The 18,233-nt window shown below is 43.1% G+C and overlaps 1 protein-coding gene across 2 annotated transcripts in view; it reads left to right on the forward strand.

Moving 5' to 3' along the window:
• Nucleotides 1-18,233, forward strand: part of PDE7B (phosphodiesterase 7B) — a 290,956-nt gene that overhangs the window by 260,245 nt on the left and 12,478 nt on the right. For both annotated transcript variants that reach the window (XM_060239898.1, XM_060239890.1), the window contains 4 exons: nucleotides 2,591-2,682; nucleotides 6,347-6,491; nucleotides 10,497-10,593; nucleotides 12,756-12,836. In XM_060239898.1, coding sequence (XP_060095881.1) covers nucleotides 2,591-2,682; nucleotides 6,347-6,491; nucleotides 10,497-10,593; nucleotides 12,756-12,836 — 415 coding nt within the window. The remainder of the gene's footprint in view (nucleotides 1-2,590; nucleotides 2,683-6,346; nucleotides 6,492-10,496; nucleotides 10,594-12,755; nucleotides 12,837-18,233) is intronic.

Consider the following 18,233-nt stretch of genomic DNA (forward strand, 5'->3'; position numbering starts at 1 on the left):
ACTGTGGCTCTGAGTGGTAAAGCTGCAGTACTGCAGTCGGAGTCCTCTGCTCACAACCTGAGTTCGATCCCAGCGGAAGCTGGTTCAGGTAGCTGGCTCCAGGTTGATTCAGCCTTCCATCCTTCTGAGGTCGGTAAAATGAGTACCCAGCTTGCTGGGGGGAAAGTGTAGATGACTGGGGAAGGCAATGGCAAACCACCCCGTAAAAAGTCTGCTGTGAAAACGCTGTGAAAACAATGTCACCCCAGAGTCGAAAACGACTGGTGCTTGCACAGGGGACTACCTTTACCTTTTTTATTTTATCATACTGTTGTAACCCATTCTGAGCCTTGTATTGCAGGGGAGGGAGGGCTAGAAATCAAATCAAATCAAATATTAGATACTAGTTAGAAGCCTGTGAGATGACAGCACTCAGAATGACACTGGCAAGGGGAGAACCACATCCTGCCCAGTCTATACAGCCTCTCTTTACAAATATTGCCAACATGGTTTGGAATCTGAGCATGAATAAGTAGTTCCCATACTACAATAATGTATAATAATATTCTTCTGCTTTGATTTCCATGGAACTATATCAGTGTTCTTAGTCACAAAGGGCTGCAGCAGAACCAATTCACAACATTAAAACATTCTGTCTCTCCTCACCTTTACTCCTCCTCATGACTTCACTCCTGGAAACACCATGTGTGTGACAGTTCATATTGTACTTCTGTTCTAAGATAAAGGAACAGCCAGGCTAAGAGAGCTAAGGTTGTGAGATGGGTGCTCCTAGGACCTGATCAGCTTCTTCTTATCTGTTTTGACAAGCCACAGCTAAGTACCCGATAGGCAGCTTGCATTTAGGCCTTACTACAAACTCCTCTAAATGTCAGGGCTGCTGGACAGGGTGGAGATAAATGCCTGAGAGAAACTGTATAACCCTGTGACCTAAAAGCAAGCTACTGCTTTGACAACTGCATGGCCTTTGCAGATATATCTAACATTTTAAAAGTTACAGGCAAAATGGGAGACGGCAAGGATCTTCAAACATATTTCTGTCCATCTTTCCCTCCACCCCATCCTAGACTGAGCCTTTGTGCAGGAGCTTGTGTTACAAAGTTTAATTCATCCCCTGAATCCACTCACATGTGCACTACATCTCAGCAGAAAGAAGCATCCCATTCTGGAAATCTCATAGCACGCTAAACCTCAAAAAGTAGCCAGTAGACAAGATCCTTTCCTTTCTATAAAAAAAAACCCCAAGCTTGCTTAAGTGGATTTTTCCTATCTTCCTGCTAACTGGGTAAAATACACCTGTGGAAGCACTAAAACTATACAGATGTATTATAATCTAGCTTTACCAGTGTGATAGGTACAACATGAGTAACACTTTACTTGAAATGTGATATGTGAAAGACAGGGACATTGTGCATAAAAACACAAATCCATAGCATGTTTGTGACTTATAAGGCAGTATATAGGCCTCAGTGAAACATGACACTGAACAGCAGTGGTCCATCTACCACTATTACATGCATAAACAGCAAGTGTTATCTTGGTTTGAAGGCTCACTGTAGGTGTCATTCAGAAGTCAAAGACAGTTTTAAATTAACAAAAAATTTAATCGAGCTCAGAAGTCCAATTGTGAACATGCTGGTTACAAATGAAATAGCAACTTCATAGAATGGGTGCCACTGCTGAAGTGTACAGTAAGGTTGTTTGTTTGATTGACTCCATGAAAATGTTATTGTCTAATACAATTGTTTCTACATGACGAAAATGCTTTTCACAGTCTGAGATTTCCAAATGGGAACAACGTGTACCAAGGACCACAACTCCCCTCCCCAAGTACAAAGGTCTGATACATGCCTCTAATGCTACAAGGACAGCAGGGGAGCCTGAAACAATGACACAAGAACCTTGGATCTCCTTCCAATGTGAAAAATGTTTTGTTATCTTGTGCAGACTTTGTCTCTTTCGCAGGCAACTTAAAACAAAACCATAGGTGGCTGTTTTCCTGTTTGTTGACATTAACGGTTTCTTGTTGGAGAGCTTATCATCATATTGTCATTTTAATTGTTGGCATCATCCCTGAAGCACTGAATTAACATTTATGCAGCAACATTATATTCAAACAGAAAAAAAAAGCAGTGCAATCACTCCTATGCAGAGTAACTCTGGTCTAAGACCATTGATTTCAGTGAGTTTAGGCTGGGTTAACTTTTCGGAGAATTGTGCTGTAAGAGTACTTTAAGAACTAGAAAACTTACTGGGGCAAAAACTTTCACAGTCCAGAGCCTACTAGTCCATGAAAACTTATGCCACATCAAATCTCATCATTTTTAAGATGCCATCAGACTCCTTTGTTTGTGCTGTGGCACACTCAGCTACTGTCCTGAATATTGTGAGCATTATGTATGCTAACTAAAAGCACGGAGCTGTTATATTGTTTAAAGAGTTCTCCCTGCCCTGTTGCAACCCAAATAGCTGACAGGCAGCATTCCAAGTATCGACGTATGTGCAACAATTAGCCTGGGGAATCAAGTGTTCTTTAACCGATGGCACATACAACTGAATTTTATCCTAGGCTGTTTCTTTCTACTTTTCCCAGAACGTCTCTGTATTAGAAAACCATCACTGGCGATCTACAGTAGGCATGCTTCGAGAGTCCAGGTTACTTGCACATCTGCCAAAGGAAGAGAGGTAAGCTCTATCTACTATAAAATAGACTAAAATGGTAATTGATGGCAAAAACATGGCATATTTAGTGCAAACCAAAGACTGAATGTTAGTTCAGCCTTTTTTCCTTGGGTCCATTTGGACAACATTCTCTAAGGTAATAGACATATATGCTTGGCAGGACAGTTCACAGCTGAATTTTCATGGTACAAGGCACTATCAAAGGTCCACTATAAAGAGAAAAGGCATACGAGTGGAGCAGCAGCAGAGTAAGAATCACAGAATCAGAAGGGACCTCCAGGGTCATCTAGTTCAGCCCCCTGCACAGTTCAGGAAATTCACAAATACTTCCCCCTAAATTCACAGGATCTGCATTGCTGTCAGATGGCCATCTAGCCTCTGTTTAAAAACCTCCAAGGAAGGAGAGCCCACCATCTCCTGAGGAAGCCTGTTCCACTGAGGAATCACTCTAACGGTCAGGAAGTTCTTCCTAATGTTGAGCCAGAAACTCTTTTGATTTAATTTCAACCCGTTGGTTCTGATCCTACCTTCTGGGGCCACAGAAATCAATTCCATACCATCCTCTATATGACAGCCCTTTGAGTACTTGAGGATGGTTATCATATCACCTCTCAGCTGCCTCCTCTCCAGGCTAAACATGCCCAGCTCCTTCAACCTTTCCTCATAGGACTTGGTCACCAGACCCCTCACCATCTTCATCACCCTCCTCTGGACCCGTTCCAGCTTGTCTGTATCCTTCTTAAAATGTGGTGCCCAAAACTGAACACAATACTCCAGGTGAGGTCTTACCAGAGCAGAGTAAAGCGATACCATCACATCATGTGATATGGACACAATACTTCTGTTGATACAGCCCAAAATTGCATTTGCCTTTTTAGCCACCACATCACACTGTTGACTAATGTTCAACGTATGGTCCACTAAGACCCCAAGATCCTTTTCGCACTGTCAAGACAAGTCTCCCCCATCCTATAACTATGCATTGGATTTTTCCTACCTATATGCAGAACTTTACATTTATCCCTGTTAAAATACATTTTATCGGTTTCAGCCCAGTTTTCCAGCCTCTCAAGATCATCCCGTATCCTATTTCTGTCTTCTACTTTATTTGCTACCCCTCCCAATTTGGTATCATCTGTAAATTTAATAAGCATTCCCTCTATTCCTTCATCCAAATAATTTATAAATATGTTGAATAAAACAGCCCCTAGGACAGATATTTGAGGCACTCCACTTGTCACTCCTCTCCAAGAGGATGAGGAACCATTCACAAGCACTCTTTGGGTGCAATCTGTCAACCAGTTACAGATCCAGCTAACGGTAAGAGGATCCAAACCACATTTTACCAACTTGTCAACAAGAATAGTATGTGGAACCTTATCAAAAGCCTTACTGAAATCAAGATAAATGATGTCTACAGCATTCCCCTGATCCAGCAAGGTAGTCACTTTCTCAAAAAAAGAGATCGGGTTAGTCTGATATTATTTGTTCCTGAGAAACCCATGCTGGCTCTTAGTAATCACAGCCATCCTTCTGAATGTTCCAGGACTGACTGTTTGATGATTTGTTCTAAAACTTTTCCAGGTCTAGACATCAAGCTGACAGGTTGGTAGTTACCCAGATACTCGTTTTCCCCCTTCTTGAAGATGGGGACAACATTTGCCTGCCTCCAGTCTCACAGCACCTCTCCTATTCTCCAAGAATTCTAAAAAAAAAAAAAAAATGGCCAGAGGCTCAGAAATTACATCCATAAGCTCTTTTAGCCCTTGAATGCAGTTCATCTGGCCATGAGGACTTTGATACATTTAAAGAAATTAAGTGTTTATGTACTATCCCTATGTTGATCCTAGGTTGGAACTCCATACCCTCATTATGTGTTCTGTTTTTGTCATGTTGAGCACTGTTTCCCTCAGAAGAGAAGACTGAGGAAAAGTAGGAATTGAGCAATTCTATCCTCTCTTCATCACCTGTTACAATTTCACTTTCTTGCTCTTGCAACAGGCCTATCATGTCCTTGCTCTTTTCCTTACTCTAAACATAAGAAAATATGTTGTTGTTTTTAGCATCTTTGGCTAGCCTAACCTCATACTGAACTTTAGCTTTCCTAACTCTTTCTCTGCAAGCACTGGTGATTTGTTTATATTCATCCTTCGTTATAAGGTCCTCCTTCCATTTCCTAAATGAGTTTTTTTTAATTTCTCAAGTCTTTAGGCTTCTCACATTTTTTCTGCTAATAGGAATCATCTGTGATTGTGCTTTCAATATTTCACTTTTAAGAAACTCTTACCTCTCTTGAACCCCCTTCTTAAGTACTTCTGACCTTGAGATTTTACCCAGCATATTTATAAGTTTGTTGAAGTTTGCCTTTCTGAAGTCCAACCTATACACCTGACTACATACAGCTTTCCCCTTCCCAAAGATTGTAAATTCCAAAATCACATATTCTCTAGTGCCCAGGGTGCCCACTATTTCCATCTCAGCACATCCCCTTGTTTCCTTCTCCACTTTTTGGAAAAGGAAGCTGTCAGTAAGATAAGTCAGGAATTTATTTGACCTTTCATTTTTAGCAGAGTTGGACTTCCAACAGATGTCCAGGTAATTGAAATCTCCCATGATTACTGTATCCCTTCTCTTGGAGAACTTTGCAGTCTGTTGTAGGAGTATCTCATCCAAGTCCTCTGCCTGGCTTAGTGGTCTATAGCAGACCCCCACCATAATATCACTGTTATTTCTTACTCCTTTTATTTTTACCCAGAGACTCTCAACTGAGCTGCCATGTTCAGATTCACACATTTCCTCACAAGTATATATCTCTTTCACATATAATGCTATGCCTCCGCCCTTTCTTATTTGTCTGTTCCTTTTAAATAAGTTGTACCCCTGAATCCTAATATTCCCACCAAGTTTTAGTAAGACCCATTATGTCATAGTCTCCCTGTATTAGGAAATCCAGTTCCTTCTGGTTTTTCCCCCATACTCTGTGCATTAGTGTACAGACATCGGAATCCATGTTTTATGCATCCTGAGGTTTTAGTTTCCATACATACCTGCAAGTTCATTTTTCCTAGCATATACACCACTCTCTGCAAAGCTTTAGTGTTCTTATCTCCAGTTATTGGCATCATATGAGGCTTTGAATTATTGTCTCACTCCCCCATACAATTTAGTTTAAAGCCTTCCTTATTAGGTTAGCAAGGCTCTTACCAAACACCCCTTTTCCTATCTTCATAAGATGCAAACCATCTCCTGATAGAAGACCTCCATCTCGAAAGCATAAGCCATGGTCCAGGAATCCAAATCTTTCCTGATGTAGCCAGTTGTTTATTTTAAGTATTCTTCTTTCTCGTCCTAAGCCACAGCCTTTGGCAGGAAGAACTGATGAAAACACAACTTGCACTCCCAAGTCCTTCACCTTCTGACCCAGGGCCACATAGTCTCTTTTAAAACATTCAGGGCTGTGATGGGCTTCATTAGGCTATAGCAGGAGAGAATGTGTGGAAGAGGCTGTACCAGCACTAGGGTTGTGCAAAACTGGATCTGCTAAATAAAATGAATCATTACAGTAACTGGAGTCATCAGAAACACAAGTTGGAACACATAAACTGAAGATCATTGGTGATATCCCTTAAGAATAGCTTACTATATCTTTTTTCTTCTTTAATTGCAGGCATGATATTGAACAACAGCTGGGCTCTCTGATCTTAGCAACAGACATCAATAGGCAGAATGAATTCCTGACTCGTTTAAAAGCCCATCTAAAAAATCAGGATCTGAGATTAGAAGACGCACCAGATAGACATTTTATGCTTCAGGTAAATGCAGACTACATGGAACAGAGGGGGGGGAACCAAAGTTCTATGTTGGATGCTTTTTTACATTGCACCCCAATCACAAAAGCTATATTGATTTTAACAGCTTGAGTAACATGCTACATAAAAGCTTTCCTCACCATCTGTTTATTGTCTTGGGAATCTAGTGAGAAATGCAAGCACTTGTAAGCAGACATTTTCAGTATCTTAGCTTGGACAGTCAGTTGTAGCTTCTGGAAAAGGAATGCTAAATGCCTATCATCCACCCTGGATAACTTAAGAATTACGATAATTAACAGCATAATAACACTAAAAAGCCACAACTAATTTTGTTGCAGAATACAAGAAATGGGTTGGAAGGGAAGGAGAGAAGTAAAACCAGTTATGGTTTTGGCCACACATGCCCACCAGTGTTCCCTCTAAGCTGAGCTAGTGTGAGCTAGCTCACAGTTTGTTAGCCTCCAACTCATACATTTTTGTCTTAGGTCAGGAAAAATGAAGTTACAACTGACTGCAGTAAACTTTATGAACTGTACAGAATTAAATCATAATGCTGCATATTCCTGTGCAACCTTTAATGGCTAATAGATAACTATGAAAGGGATACAGAACACTCCTATAACAACTTAATTGCAAGCTGTTGGCCCACCAGAACAATGCCAGTATGATGCATTAAGCATGTAAGGTTTTTCTCTCATAGCTAAGGATTGGCAGCAGCCATATTACAACAGATGAAACATTCCATGCTACGAAGAGCTCCACCGGTAAATTTCTGCTTCTCAGAGAACTTGCTAAAGGCAGAGGAGACTTGCCAGCATAGGGGGGTAAGGGAGAGACTTTTCAGTTCAGGAATGAGAACTATTCCCCCCTCCTCCACTTTTGTTAGCCATATTCAACAGTCCCTGAATAATTTTAAAGCTGCTGTGTTCCACTTGCAGAGAAGTAACTATATTAATAAATTGTTTCTTGCTTGGCTGTTCTTCAGAAGGTTATGACAAAACCAATTCTTATTCAAATTGCTTGTTCCATCAGCATTACAGAAATGAACCGGATCTTTGGAATAAGGTTGTGCCATCATTATTAACCTGAAAAGTACCTTTTTGCCGGTTGGCTGCTTAACTAAAGGAACAAACCTAAAAGACAACCTTCCACTCCAAATAGCTTTTAGCATCAGAAAAAAGCCTAAGTAATAATTTTGTTTAAAATGGAAAATCTATTTGAAAACTACTTAATATATTTCCTAATGTAGAAGAAATGGAAAGAAATTATCACAAAGTAGATGTTATTTCTTTAAAAAAGTAATATATAAACCGTTTTTACACACAGCTTACCTCACAGCCACAATCCTGTTCCCTCTGCAGCGTCCAGTCGGATTTCCCACCATCTGTGCTGAAGTTACAGGAAGTGCCGCAGCTTTTGCATAGTGAACGTAAACCGCTAAAACCCAGTTTACATTTGCTACGCAAAAGCCACGGCACTTCCTGTAACTCTGGCGCAGATGGTGGAAAATCCGACAGAAGCTGCGGAGGGAACAGGATTGTGACTGCGAGGTAAGCTGTGTGCGAAAACGGTAATAGACTTTTCTCTACTCTGTCTCTAGCCTCTCTATCAGCCTGCACTTATTTTTCATTGAATATTAGTAGTTTATTCTCCCATATTTGCATGAGCAATCAAGCAAAACAATGACCTAAAAAGCCCAAATGGTATATATAGTCAGCAAGGCAATGGTCATCAATGTTTCAGCCAGAATGCTGGCAGGAGTGTGTTTTAGGGACCATATCATTCCAGTCTTGTTCTATCTACACTGTTTCCCAATCAATTTTTGGGCCCAATTCAAGGTGCCAGTACCTTTACAGCTATATATGGCTTGGGGCCAACATACATTAAGGACCACCTACTCACATTTGAACTTACCTGACCGCTGTATTATCATCAGAGGTCCTTGTTTGAGCACCCTCATCATCTGAGGCTAGATGGGTGGCAGCACCCAAAAAAGGGCATCCTTGGTCATTTATTTATTTTCATTTATATATTTACTACATTTTTTTAGTTGCCACTCACCCAAAGGCAACTTGCAACATTAAAACATTAACACAGATAACAAATACAAAATATTAATGTTAAAATATTAAATTATTAAAATATGCAGCTAGCATGATACCACTAACAAAAACAACCCAAGCACATGGATTACACACTAAAAGCCAACCTAAATGATTCACCCCTGCAGAAACTAAACAAGTCCGGCAGGGCACAGGTGTCTTCAGAGAGCGTATTGCACAGAGTAAGGGCCACAACTGAGAAGGCCCTTCCTCTGGTGACAGCTAATTGAGCCAGGCACCTGCAAGAGGCCCCTAGAGAATGAATGAAGAGAACATGGGGGTCCCATAGGTATGTGCTCAGACCATTAAGGGTTTTACACAAACCCCTTGAATTGGAACTGGAGACTAATTGATAAACAGTGCAGCTACCTCAAAATTGGAGTAGTGTGAGATTACCATGATGTTCAGGTCAGCAACTTGGCAGCTGCATTCTGGACCACCTTCAGTATTTGAAGCATTTTCAAGGGTAGCCCCACAGAGAGCAAATTACAGTAATCCAATCTGGAGGTGATGGCTGCACGGATTGATGCAGCAAGGTCTGAATCAGACAAATAAGGAGCCAGCTGCTGGGCCTGGTGTAGGTGAAAAAATGCCAACTATTCTACCATGGACAGTTGTTTATCCAGTGATAGTACAGAATTCAGCCATACCCTCAAGCTCTTTACAGAGTCTACAGCTGTCAGCTGGACATCATCAAGTTTCAGGAGTGACCCTCCAGCTAGCACCTGTTGTGAGAAGGGGAGACAAAAGTTGAAGAAAGAAATTGAAACAAATTCATGTAAACTGAGGTAAATCCGGAAGGCAGTTGTAATAAAGGGATCGCTCAATGGAGCAACACCCATTGCGTTTTTTTTAAAGTTGTGTGGGAGAAACTGCTGGTGGCATGACAAAGCCAAAAGGTGACCATTATAAGGAATGCCAAATCTGTCCTAACATCAAGGTGTTTTCTGGAAATAGTCTGCTTTCCCCCTAACCTGGGAAGCTAATAAGTATCAAGAGTCCTAGGGGACAAGTTATAGTCTGTTATTTGAATAGGCTGCAAAAAACCTCAGACAGAAAAGAGGGCTGCACTTACCTGTAACCAGGGCTTTTTTTGTAGAAAACCACCCAGGAGGAACTCATTTGCATATTAGACTAGACCCCCTGACACCAAGCCAGCTGGAACTGCATTCCTGTGCGTTCCTGTTCAAAAAAATCCCTGCCTGTAACTGTTGTTCATCAAGTGGTCTTCCCACAAATTGGGATTTACATATTGGATCATTACTGAGTGCAGACTACATCTGCATTATGTAATTAGTTTATAAGTATTGACAAATCCAACTGCTGTTAACAATTGTGTTAGTCTAAAAAGATACTTCTTCAACATTACTTTTGAAACTGTGCATGTTTATTTTGGTTGTAGTGAGTTTTGACTCCTTTTGCTTTGTATTTGAATTTGTGAAAAGTGCAGTATAAAGGAGATAATGCTTTCATGCAGTGTGGTTGTTATGTACTGGACTCTATGTTTGGTTGCTTTTGCACACCTGGATGCAGTGAGACTCTTTGCTACACCTTTGAGACTTGGACTCTAAATTGGAACTAATGAGCAGTTTTGGCGCAAAGCTTGACTGCAGTGATTTGGTATGGGGATCCGGGGGGGGGGGGCGTTCTTTTGCATGCATATAAGTGGGGTCGTGACCCCACCATTTTGTCTTGTTCCAAAGTTATCAACAAAGCATGTTCCTGTTTTGAACATTAACCCAGTATTTAACAGTGGCATTACAGGATTGAACCATTCTTATTTCAAAGAAGGCAATGACAGTTCTTCATGCAACATCAAGCTTGCAGTACACACAGTACTGGGAGACTTGTCCAGGCACGATACATTTGGCTTCAATATTTATACCATGTTGCCCTTTCTTTTCAGATTGCACTCAAGTGTGCAGACATCTGCAATCCTTGCCGACTCTGGGAGATGAGCAAACAGTGGAGTGAACGAGTTTGTGAGGAATTCTATAGGCAAGGTCAGCAGGCTAACAGATTTTCAGCTTGTGCTCTGAGACAGTATTGTTAAACAGAAGTGGTTCTTATTCCCCAGCCAACTCTGCACCCCCCCCCACATGCTCATTTGAAATCTTCATGAAAAAAACTGACTGAAATACGACTTCACTGAATAAGTGGTTGTGGCTGAAGAGAAAAAGCAGGATAATACATTCATAGCTATTAGTTGCCCTAACTAAACTCATACAAAGATTCAGGTGGGTAGCCATATTGTTCTGAAGCAGCAGAACAAAATTTGAGTCCAGTGGCACCTTTAAGACTAACAAAGTTTAATTCTGGTTATAAGCTTTCATGTTGCACACATGCTTCTGAAGCTTAGCCGCCCTGAGCCTGCTTCGGCGGGGAGGACGGGATATAAATAAAATGATTGATTGATTAATTGATTGATTGATTATAACCAGTATTAAACTTTGTTGGTCTTAAAGGTGCCACTAGACTCAACAATGCTAATAAAGCCACATAAAAAGTGGGGAAGAGTGTTGGACTTCCCTTCAAGTAGGCAGAACTAACTCCTCCTGTTCCAATACCAACGACAGCATAAAAATACAAAAGCAAGCATGCTGCATCGTATCAGTGGTCCATCTAGTCCAGCATTCTGTTTCACGGTGACTGATCAGATAGCCCAAAAGGCATGGAGACCCAAGCCTCATCTGGTTGTTGCTCTCACAGAAGGAATGTGTTGGTTCTTAGATTTAAAGCCCTACCTTGCTTGAGGCCAGGATATGTGAAGGCCCATTTCCACCCATATTGTCCAGCCTATCAGTTAAGATTCTCTTCTGAAGCCTTGCTCTCTGTGCCCATCGTCTTCAAAGGTGACACTGGTGTTGGCCTGAAACAGTTTTTTCACTGATGGCACCTTGGAATGCCCTCTCCTATGAGACTTGCCCATCTTACTTTCATTTAGGCACCAGGCTAAAACATTCCTTTTTAGCCAAATGTTTAACTGTGGATTTCTTAAATCATTTAAATATGTTATGGCCTTTAATAGTGTCAGCTTGTTTTAGTAATATTTAGTAACACAAGATACTAAAACTATGTCTTAATATCTTAGTTGTAAAGAGACATATACATTTTCTAAATTAATAAATATGTTGAGATAACATCTAAGGGCAGCATAAACCTATTTAGTTCTCAAAGTTAACATCCATTTTCTATTGCCTGCAAACCTCTGCTTGCCTCTTGTGAGGAGTCATCTTGAGAGTTCATTTTTTATTAAGTCAAAGTAGTAAATTACTGGAATGCATAAGATGTGCATTCAAATAGGATGTCAGAAACCCATGTATTTAGGCACATCTTATTCGTGAACTGCGTAGTCCCAATTGGTTCAAAGTGGTATTGCACATATTGTAGCATTTAACAACATATAATTCAGCACAAACATCAATCACAGTGTAGAGCATCAACACAACATTAGTCATCCATCTTATAAAACAATGATACTAATTCAGTGGCTCAGGAGCCACACGTAGCTCTCATGTCACCTGTGGCTCTTCCAAGCGTTATTCCCAATGTGGCACTTGTCCCGTGTCCCAGGAAAGTAGGCAAGGCTATAGTGCAGTGGGGCTTGTGATTGGTAGTTAATTCTGACCTTGAAATAGCTATTGCCAAGGGGACCAGAGGGTTGGTAAACTATGGGCCTCTCTGAGGAGTAGGCCTTGGGCCAGGGATGAAAGTAGAGCTTAACCTGTTCAGCATCCCCTCCCCTTCTCTGCAGCCTCTGTACTCTTATCCCAGTACCTGGGTAACTGCAGGGAGGAGAACAAGCCGGCTGAAGAAAAGAGACAAGATAAATCCAATACCACCAACATAGCAGCCACCCAGGAAAAGTGGCTACAGCAGGGTCATGGCAGTTTTACTACCATTTCTCCATGACCAGTTTACTCTTCTCTGGGTGCCATGACAGTCTTAGTCTCCCACCTGAGCTGTTGTGCCTTACACTGGGAAGAGAACAAGATGACTGTAAAGGAAGCGAAGGGTGCACAGGTTCAACAGAGGTGGGTGGGGAGATACAAGCCTGGTAATTTAAAAGATTATATAGTTGTGTGCTTAATATATTAATGCATACGCACAAAGAACTGGTCCATCTTCAAAATAAGCAGTAAAATTTTTTTCTCCTTTTTGTTAGGTGACCTGGAGCAGAAATTTGACCTGGAAATAAGTCCTCTTTGTAATCAACAGAAAGACACAATCCCTAGTATACAAATTGGTAAGTATACTTTTCTCCCATTAGAGTGACCTTCACTGGATAACACAAAATGAAACATAAGAACATAAGAGAAGCCATGTCGGATGAGGCCAGTGGCCCATCCAGTCCAACACTCTGTATCACACAGTGGCCAAATATATATATGTATACACACACACACACACACTGTGACTAATAGCCACTGATGGACCTCTGCTCCATATTTTTATCCAATCCCCTCTTAAAGCTGGCTATGCTTGTAGCCGCCACCACCTCCTGTGGCAGTGAATTCTACATGTTAATCACCCTTTGGGTGAAGAAATACTGGGGATGTGGGGATTCAGGGATCTGCCTTACCGTGGCTGACCACTTTGCTGACCTCTTTGCTCTCTCCCAAGTGGCCCCGCCTGGGTTCTCAATCCTTCACCAGGTCCGGACTAGCGGGCGGGTGGGAGGGGTGGCTTTTTTCATACGGGAGGATTGCTCCTTCAGGAGACTTCCGCCGCCAGAGATCAAGGGCATGGAGTGTGTGGGCCTGGTGTGGGACGTTGGGAAAAGTTTGGCAATCTGGCTGGTGTACCGTCTGCCTAACGCACCGGCCAGTGCCTTACCGTCCCTGATGGAGGCTGTAGCAGGCTGGACATTGGAGCACCCTCGACTTATAGTCTTGGGCAACTTCAATGTCCATGCCGAGGACGCAGCTTCCACTCGTGCGATGGACCTAGTGCTTTCCATGGCAGTACTGGGACTTTCCCCAATATATAACAGCGCCCACGCACCAGGCTGGGCACACACTAGACCTGATCTTTGCGGCGGGGGTAGTAGTGGATCAGATATCTGCCGAGCCAGTGCCATGGTCTGACCACCAGGCCCTGAAGGCTCATGTGAACATGCCACCCCTATCCCGTTTAGGCGGTGAGCAGGTTTTAGCTCGCCCGCGTAGCCAGATGGACCCGTTGCGGCTTCAAATGGCCAGGCGGGATCCCTGGCCCTCTGGCGATTCGCTGGATGAGCTAGTGGAGATCTGGAATGACCAGCTCTCCACGGCCATCGACGAAATCGTTCCCCGACGTCCTCTTCATCCTTGATCACGATCCGCTCCGTGGTATACCCCGGAGTTGCGATCAGTGAAATGACGATTAAGACGACTAGAGAGACAATGGCGCCACACTCGTGATGAAGCTACGAGAACATCATATAGGTCACTTATGCGGACCTATGAGATGGCAGTTCAGGCCGCAAAGAAGGCCCACTTTGTGTCCAGAATTGCATCTGCGACCTCGCGCCCAGCACAACTGTTTAGTATAATTCGGTCATTAACAAATTTGCCGCAGGGCAAACAAAATATTAGAGAATTGGAAATAGGCTGTGAGGCTTTTGCGCGTTTTTTCGCAGATAAGGTCTCGTTGCTCCGACACGACTTACCCATTATAATTGATACAGTAGAAGAACTTGGGGCACCAAGCGCGTCTTCTGGTCCAATACTGGATTCTTTCAATCCACTCAGCCTGGAGGAAGTCAACAGGATCCTTGTAGCTGTACGCCCTACGACTTGTAGGTTGGACCCGTGCCCGTCTTGGCTGCGTGAACCACTACAAGGTATTGTCAACAGGTCCCTAGTAGAAGGGATCTTTCCCACACCTCTTAAAGAGGCAGTGGTCCGCCCTCTCTTAAAAAAACAATCAGCGGACCCCGCCGTATTGGCGAACTATCGGCCGTTGTCAAACCTTCCCTTTTGGGGTAAGGTTATAGAGCGGGCAGTGGCAATTCAGCTAGAGGGATTCCTGGAGGACACTTCAGCACTGGATCCATTCCAGTCTGGCTTTCGGCCAGGTCACGAGACGGAGACGGTTCTGGTCACTCTCATAGATGACCTCATGCGACATCTGGATCGGGGCGGCTCAGCGGTGTTGTTATTAGACCTGTCAGCCGCTTTTGATACGGTTGACCATCAGCTACTGACTAGCCGCCTTGCCGATGTGGGGGTTCAGGGATCTGCCTTACAGTGACTGACCTCTTTTCTCCAAGATCGGGGACAAAGGGTGGTGATCGGGGAGGAAGCATCCCAGAGGCACTCTCTTAGTTGTGGGGTGCCAAAGGAGCGGTCCTATCCCCGATGCTATTTAATATCTATATGTGCCCCCTTGCCCAGATTGTCAGGAGGTACGGACTGGGTTGTCATCAATATGCGGATGACACCCAGCTCTATCTATTGATGGGCGGCCAGTCTGACTGTACCCCGGAAAATCTAGACCTGGCTCTACAAGCCGTGGCATCTTGGCTCAGACTGAGTCAGCTGAAACTGAATCCAATGAAGACGGAGGTTCTCTACCTGAGTCGGGGTGGTCCAAGGGGAGAGATTCATCTGCCGACTCTTGACGGGGTGCCACTAATACCTGTCCCTAAGGTCAAGAGTTTAGGCGTGCTCCTTGAGTCCTCCCTTACAATGGAGGCCCAGGTAGCAGCCACTGTTAGATCTGCCTTTTTTCATCTTCGGCGGGTGCGGCAGCTGGCTCCTTTCCTGGAGCACAACGATTTAGCGATGGTAATCCATGCTACGGTCACCTCAAGAATAGATCACTGTAATGCTCTCTACATGGGGCTACCCTTGATGCTACCCCGGAGACTACAGCTAGTGCAGAATGCTGCGGCACGGCTGTTAATGAGGCTGCCACGATGGGAGCACATTCAGCCAGTGCTGAAAGAGCTGCACTGGCTACCTGTTGTGTTCCGAGTTCGCTTCAAGGTGTTGGTATTGAACTTTAAAGCCCTTTATGGTCAGGGACCTGCCTATTTAGGGGAACGCCTTTCTCTATATATCCCCCAGAGAGCACTGCGTTCAGGGGCAAAAAACTTACTGTCTGCCCCCGGACCAAAAGAAGCAGGTTATGTGTGACAAGATCTAGGGCTTTTTTGGTGGCAGCACCAGAACTTTGGAATGCCCTTCCGGAAGCCATAAGGGCCCTGCAGGATCTGTCTGCATTCCGCAGGGCCTGTAAGACCGAATTGTTCAAGCAGGCCTTCGATGCTTGACGGAAAGAGGTCTGTCACTGGACATCAAATAGAATGCTAGTGATCACTGTTCAGAAATTCAATGCCGCCTATATTGTATAAATGTAGCACCATAGAATGGTTTTAAAAAATTGTAACGTTTTTAAATTGAAATATGTAAATTATGGTTTTATATGTTTTAATGGTTTAACTGTATTGACATGATGTTGTAAGCTGCCCTGAGTCCGCTTGCGGAGAGGGCGGGATATAAGTTGAACGTAATAAATAAATAAATTCCTTCTATCCGTTTTAACCTCACTGCTCAGCAATTTCATTGAATGCCCATGAGTTCTTGTATTGAGAGAAACGGAGAAAAATACTTCTTTCTCTACTTTCTCCATCCCATGCATAATCTTGTAAACCTCTATCATGTCAATCCGCAGTCAATGTTTCTCCAAGCTAAAGAGCCCCAAGCGTTTCAACCTTTCTTCACAGGGAAAGTGTTCCAAACCTTTAATCATTCCAGTTGCCCTTTTCTGGACTTTTCCCAATGCTATATCTTTTTTGAGGTGTGGTGACCAGAATTGTACTCAGTATTCCAAATGAGACCGCACCATCAATTTATACAGGGGCATTATGATACTGGCTGATTTGTTTTCAATTCCCTTCCTAATAATTCCCAGCATGGCGTTGGCCTTTTTTATCGCAATCGCACACTGTCTTGACATTTTCAGTGAGTTATCTAGCACGACACCAAGATCTCTCTTGGTCAGTCTCTGCCAGTTCACACCCCATCAACTTGTATTTGTAGCTGGGATTCTTGGCCCCAATGTGCATTACTTTGCACTTGGCCACATTGAACCTCATCTGCCACGTTGACGCCCACTCAACAGATCCCTTTAGAGTGCCTCACAATCCTCTCTGGTTCTCACCACCCTGAACAATTTAGTGTCATCTGCAAACTTGGCCACTTCACTGCTTACTCCCAACTCCAAATCATTTATGAACAAGTTAAAGAGCATGGGACCCAGTACTGAGCCCTGCGGCACCCCACAGCTCACCGTCCTCCACTGCGAAAACTGCCCATTTATACTCACTCTCTGCTTCCTGTTAATTAGCCAGTTTTTCATCCACAAGAGGACCTGTCCTTTTACTTCATGACTCTCGAGCTTACTAAAGAGCCTTGGATGAGGAACTTTATCAAAAGCTTTCTGGAAGTCAAGGTAAACAACATCTATTGGGTCTCCTTTGTCCACATGTTTCTTCACCCTCTTAAAGAAATGTAACAGGTTAGTGAGGCAAGATCTTCCCTTACAGAACCCATGCTGAGTCTTCCTCAATAACTCGTGTTCATCAATGTGCCTACTCATTCTGTCCTTGATAATGGTTTCTTCCAACTTTCTCGGTATTGAAGTCAGACTGACTGGCCTGTAATTTCCTGGATCTCCTCTGGAACCCTTTTTAAAGATGGGGGTGACATTTGCTACCTTCCAGTCCTCAGGAACGGAGGCAAATTTCAATGAAAGATTACATATTTCTGTCAGGAGCTCCACGTTCAACTTTGAGTATTTTCAGAACTCTTGGATGTATGCCATCCGGATCTGGTGACTTATTAGATTTTAATTCGTCTATCAATTGTAGGACCTCCTCTCTTGTCACCTCAATCTGACTCAGGCCTTTCAACACCTCTTACAAAATTAGTGGTTCTGGAGCAGGCAAACACTTCTCATCTTCCACAGTGAAGACGGAGGCAAAAAAATGCATTCAGCTTCTCAGCCATTTCCCTATCCTCCTTCAGTAATCCTTTGACCCCTTGGTCATTCAAGGGCCCCACTGCCTCCCTGGTTGGTTTCCTGCTTCTAATATACTTGAAGAAATTTTTATTGTTGGTCTTTATGTTTTTTGCAATATGCTCCTCATAGTCCCTTTTTGCCTGCCTGATCACAGTCTTGCATTTGATTTGCCACGGCCTGTGTTCCCTTTTATTAATCTCACTTGGACTAGTTTTCTTACCTTTTACAACTTCCATTACTTTGTTTGTTAACCATGCAGGGCTTTTCTTATACCGGTTTGTGCCTTTCCTAACTTGTGGCATATATTTTATCTGAGCTTCTAGGATTGTAGTTTTAAATAGCCTCCAAGCTTTCCCAAGGGTTTTGACTGTGTTTACTTTTCCTTTCAGTTTCCTCTTCACATGTCTCCTCATCTCAGAGAATTTACCCCTTTTAAAGTTAAATGTGGTTGTGCCGGTCTTTTGGGGCAGCTCTCTATTTATACAAATGGTGAAATCAATAACATTATGGTCACTGCTCCCAAGCGATGCAATCACTTTTACATCTCTCACCAAGTCTTGGGCATTACTTAGGACCAAATCCAGGATTGCCCCACCCCTGGAAGGTTCTGAGACCAACTGCTCCATAGCACAGT

The sequence above is a fragment of the Heteronotia binoei genome, chromosome 1, assembly GCF_032191835.1.
Source record: "Heteronotia binoei isolate CCM8104 ecotype False Entrance Well chromosome 1, APGP_CSIRO_Hbin_v1, whole genome shotgun sequence".
NCBI lineage: Eukaryota > Metazoa > Chordata > Lepidosauria > Squamata > Gekkonidae > Heteronotia > Heteronotia binoei.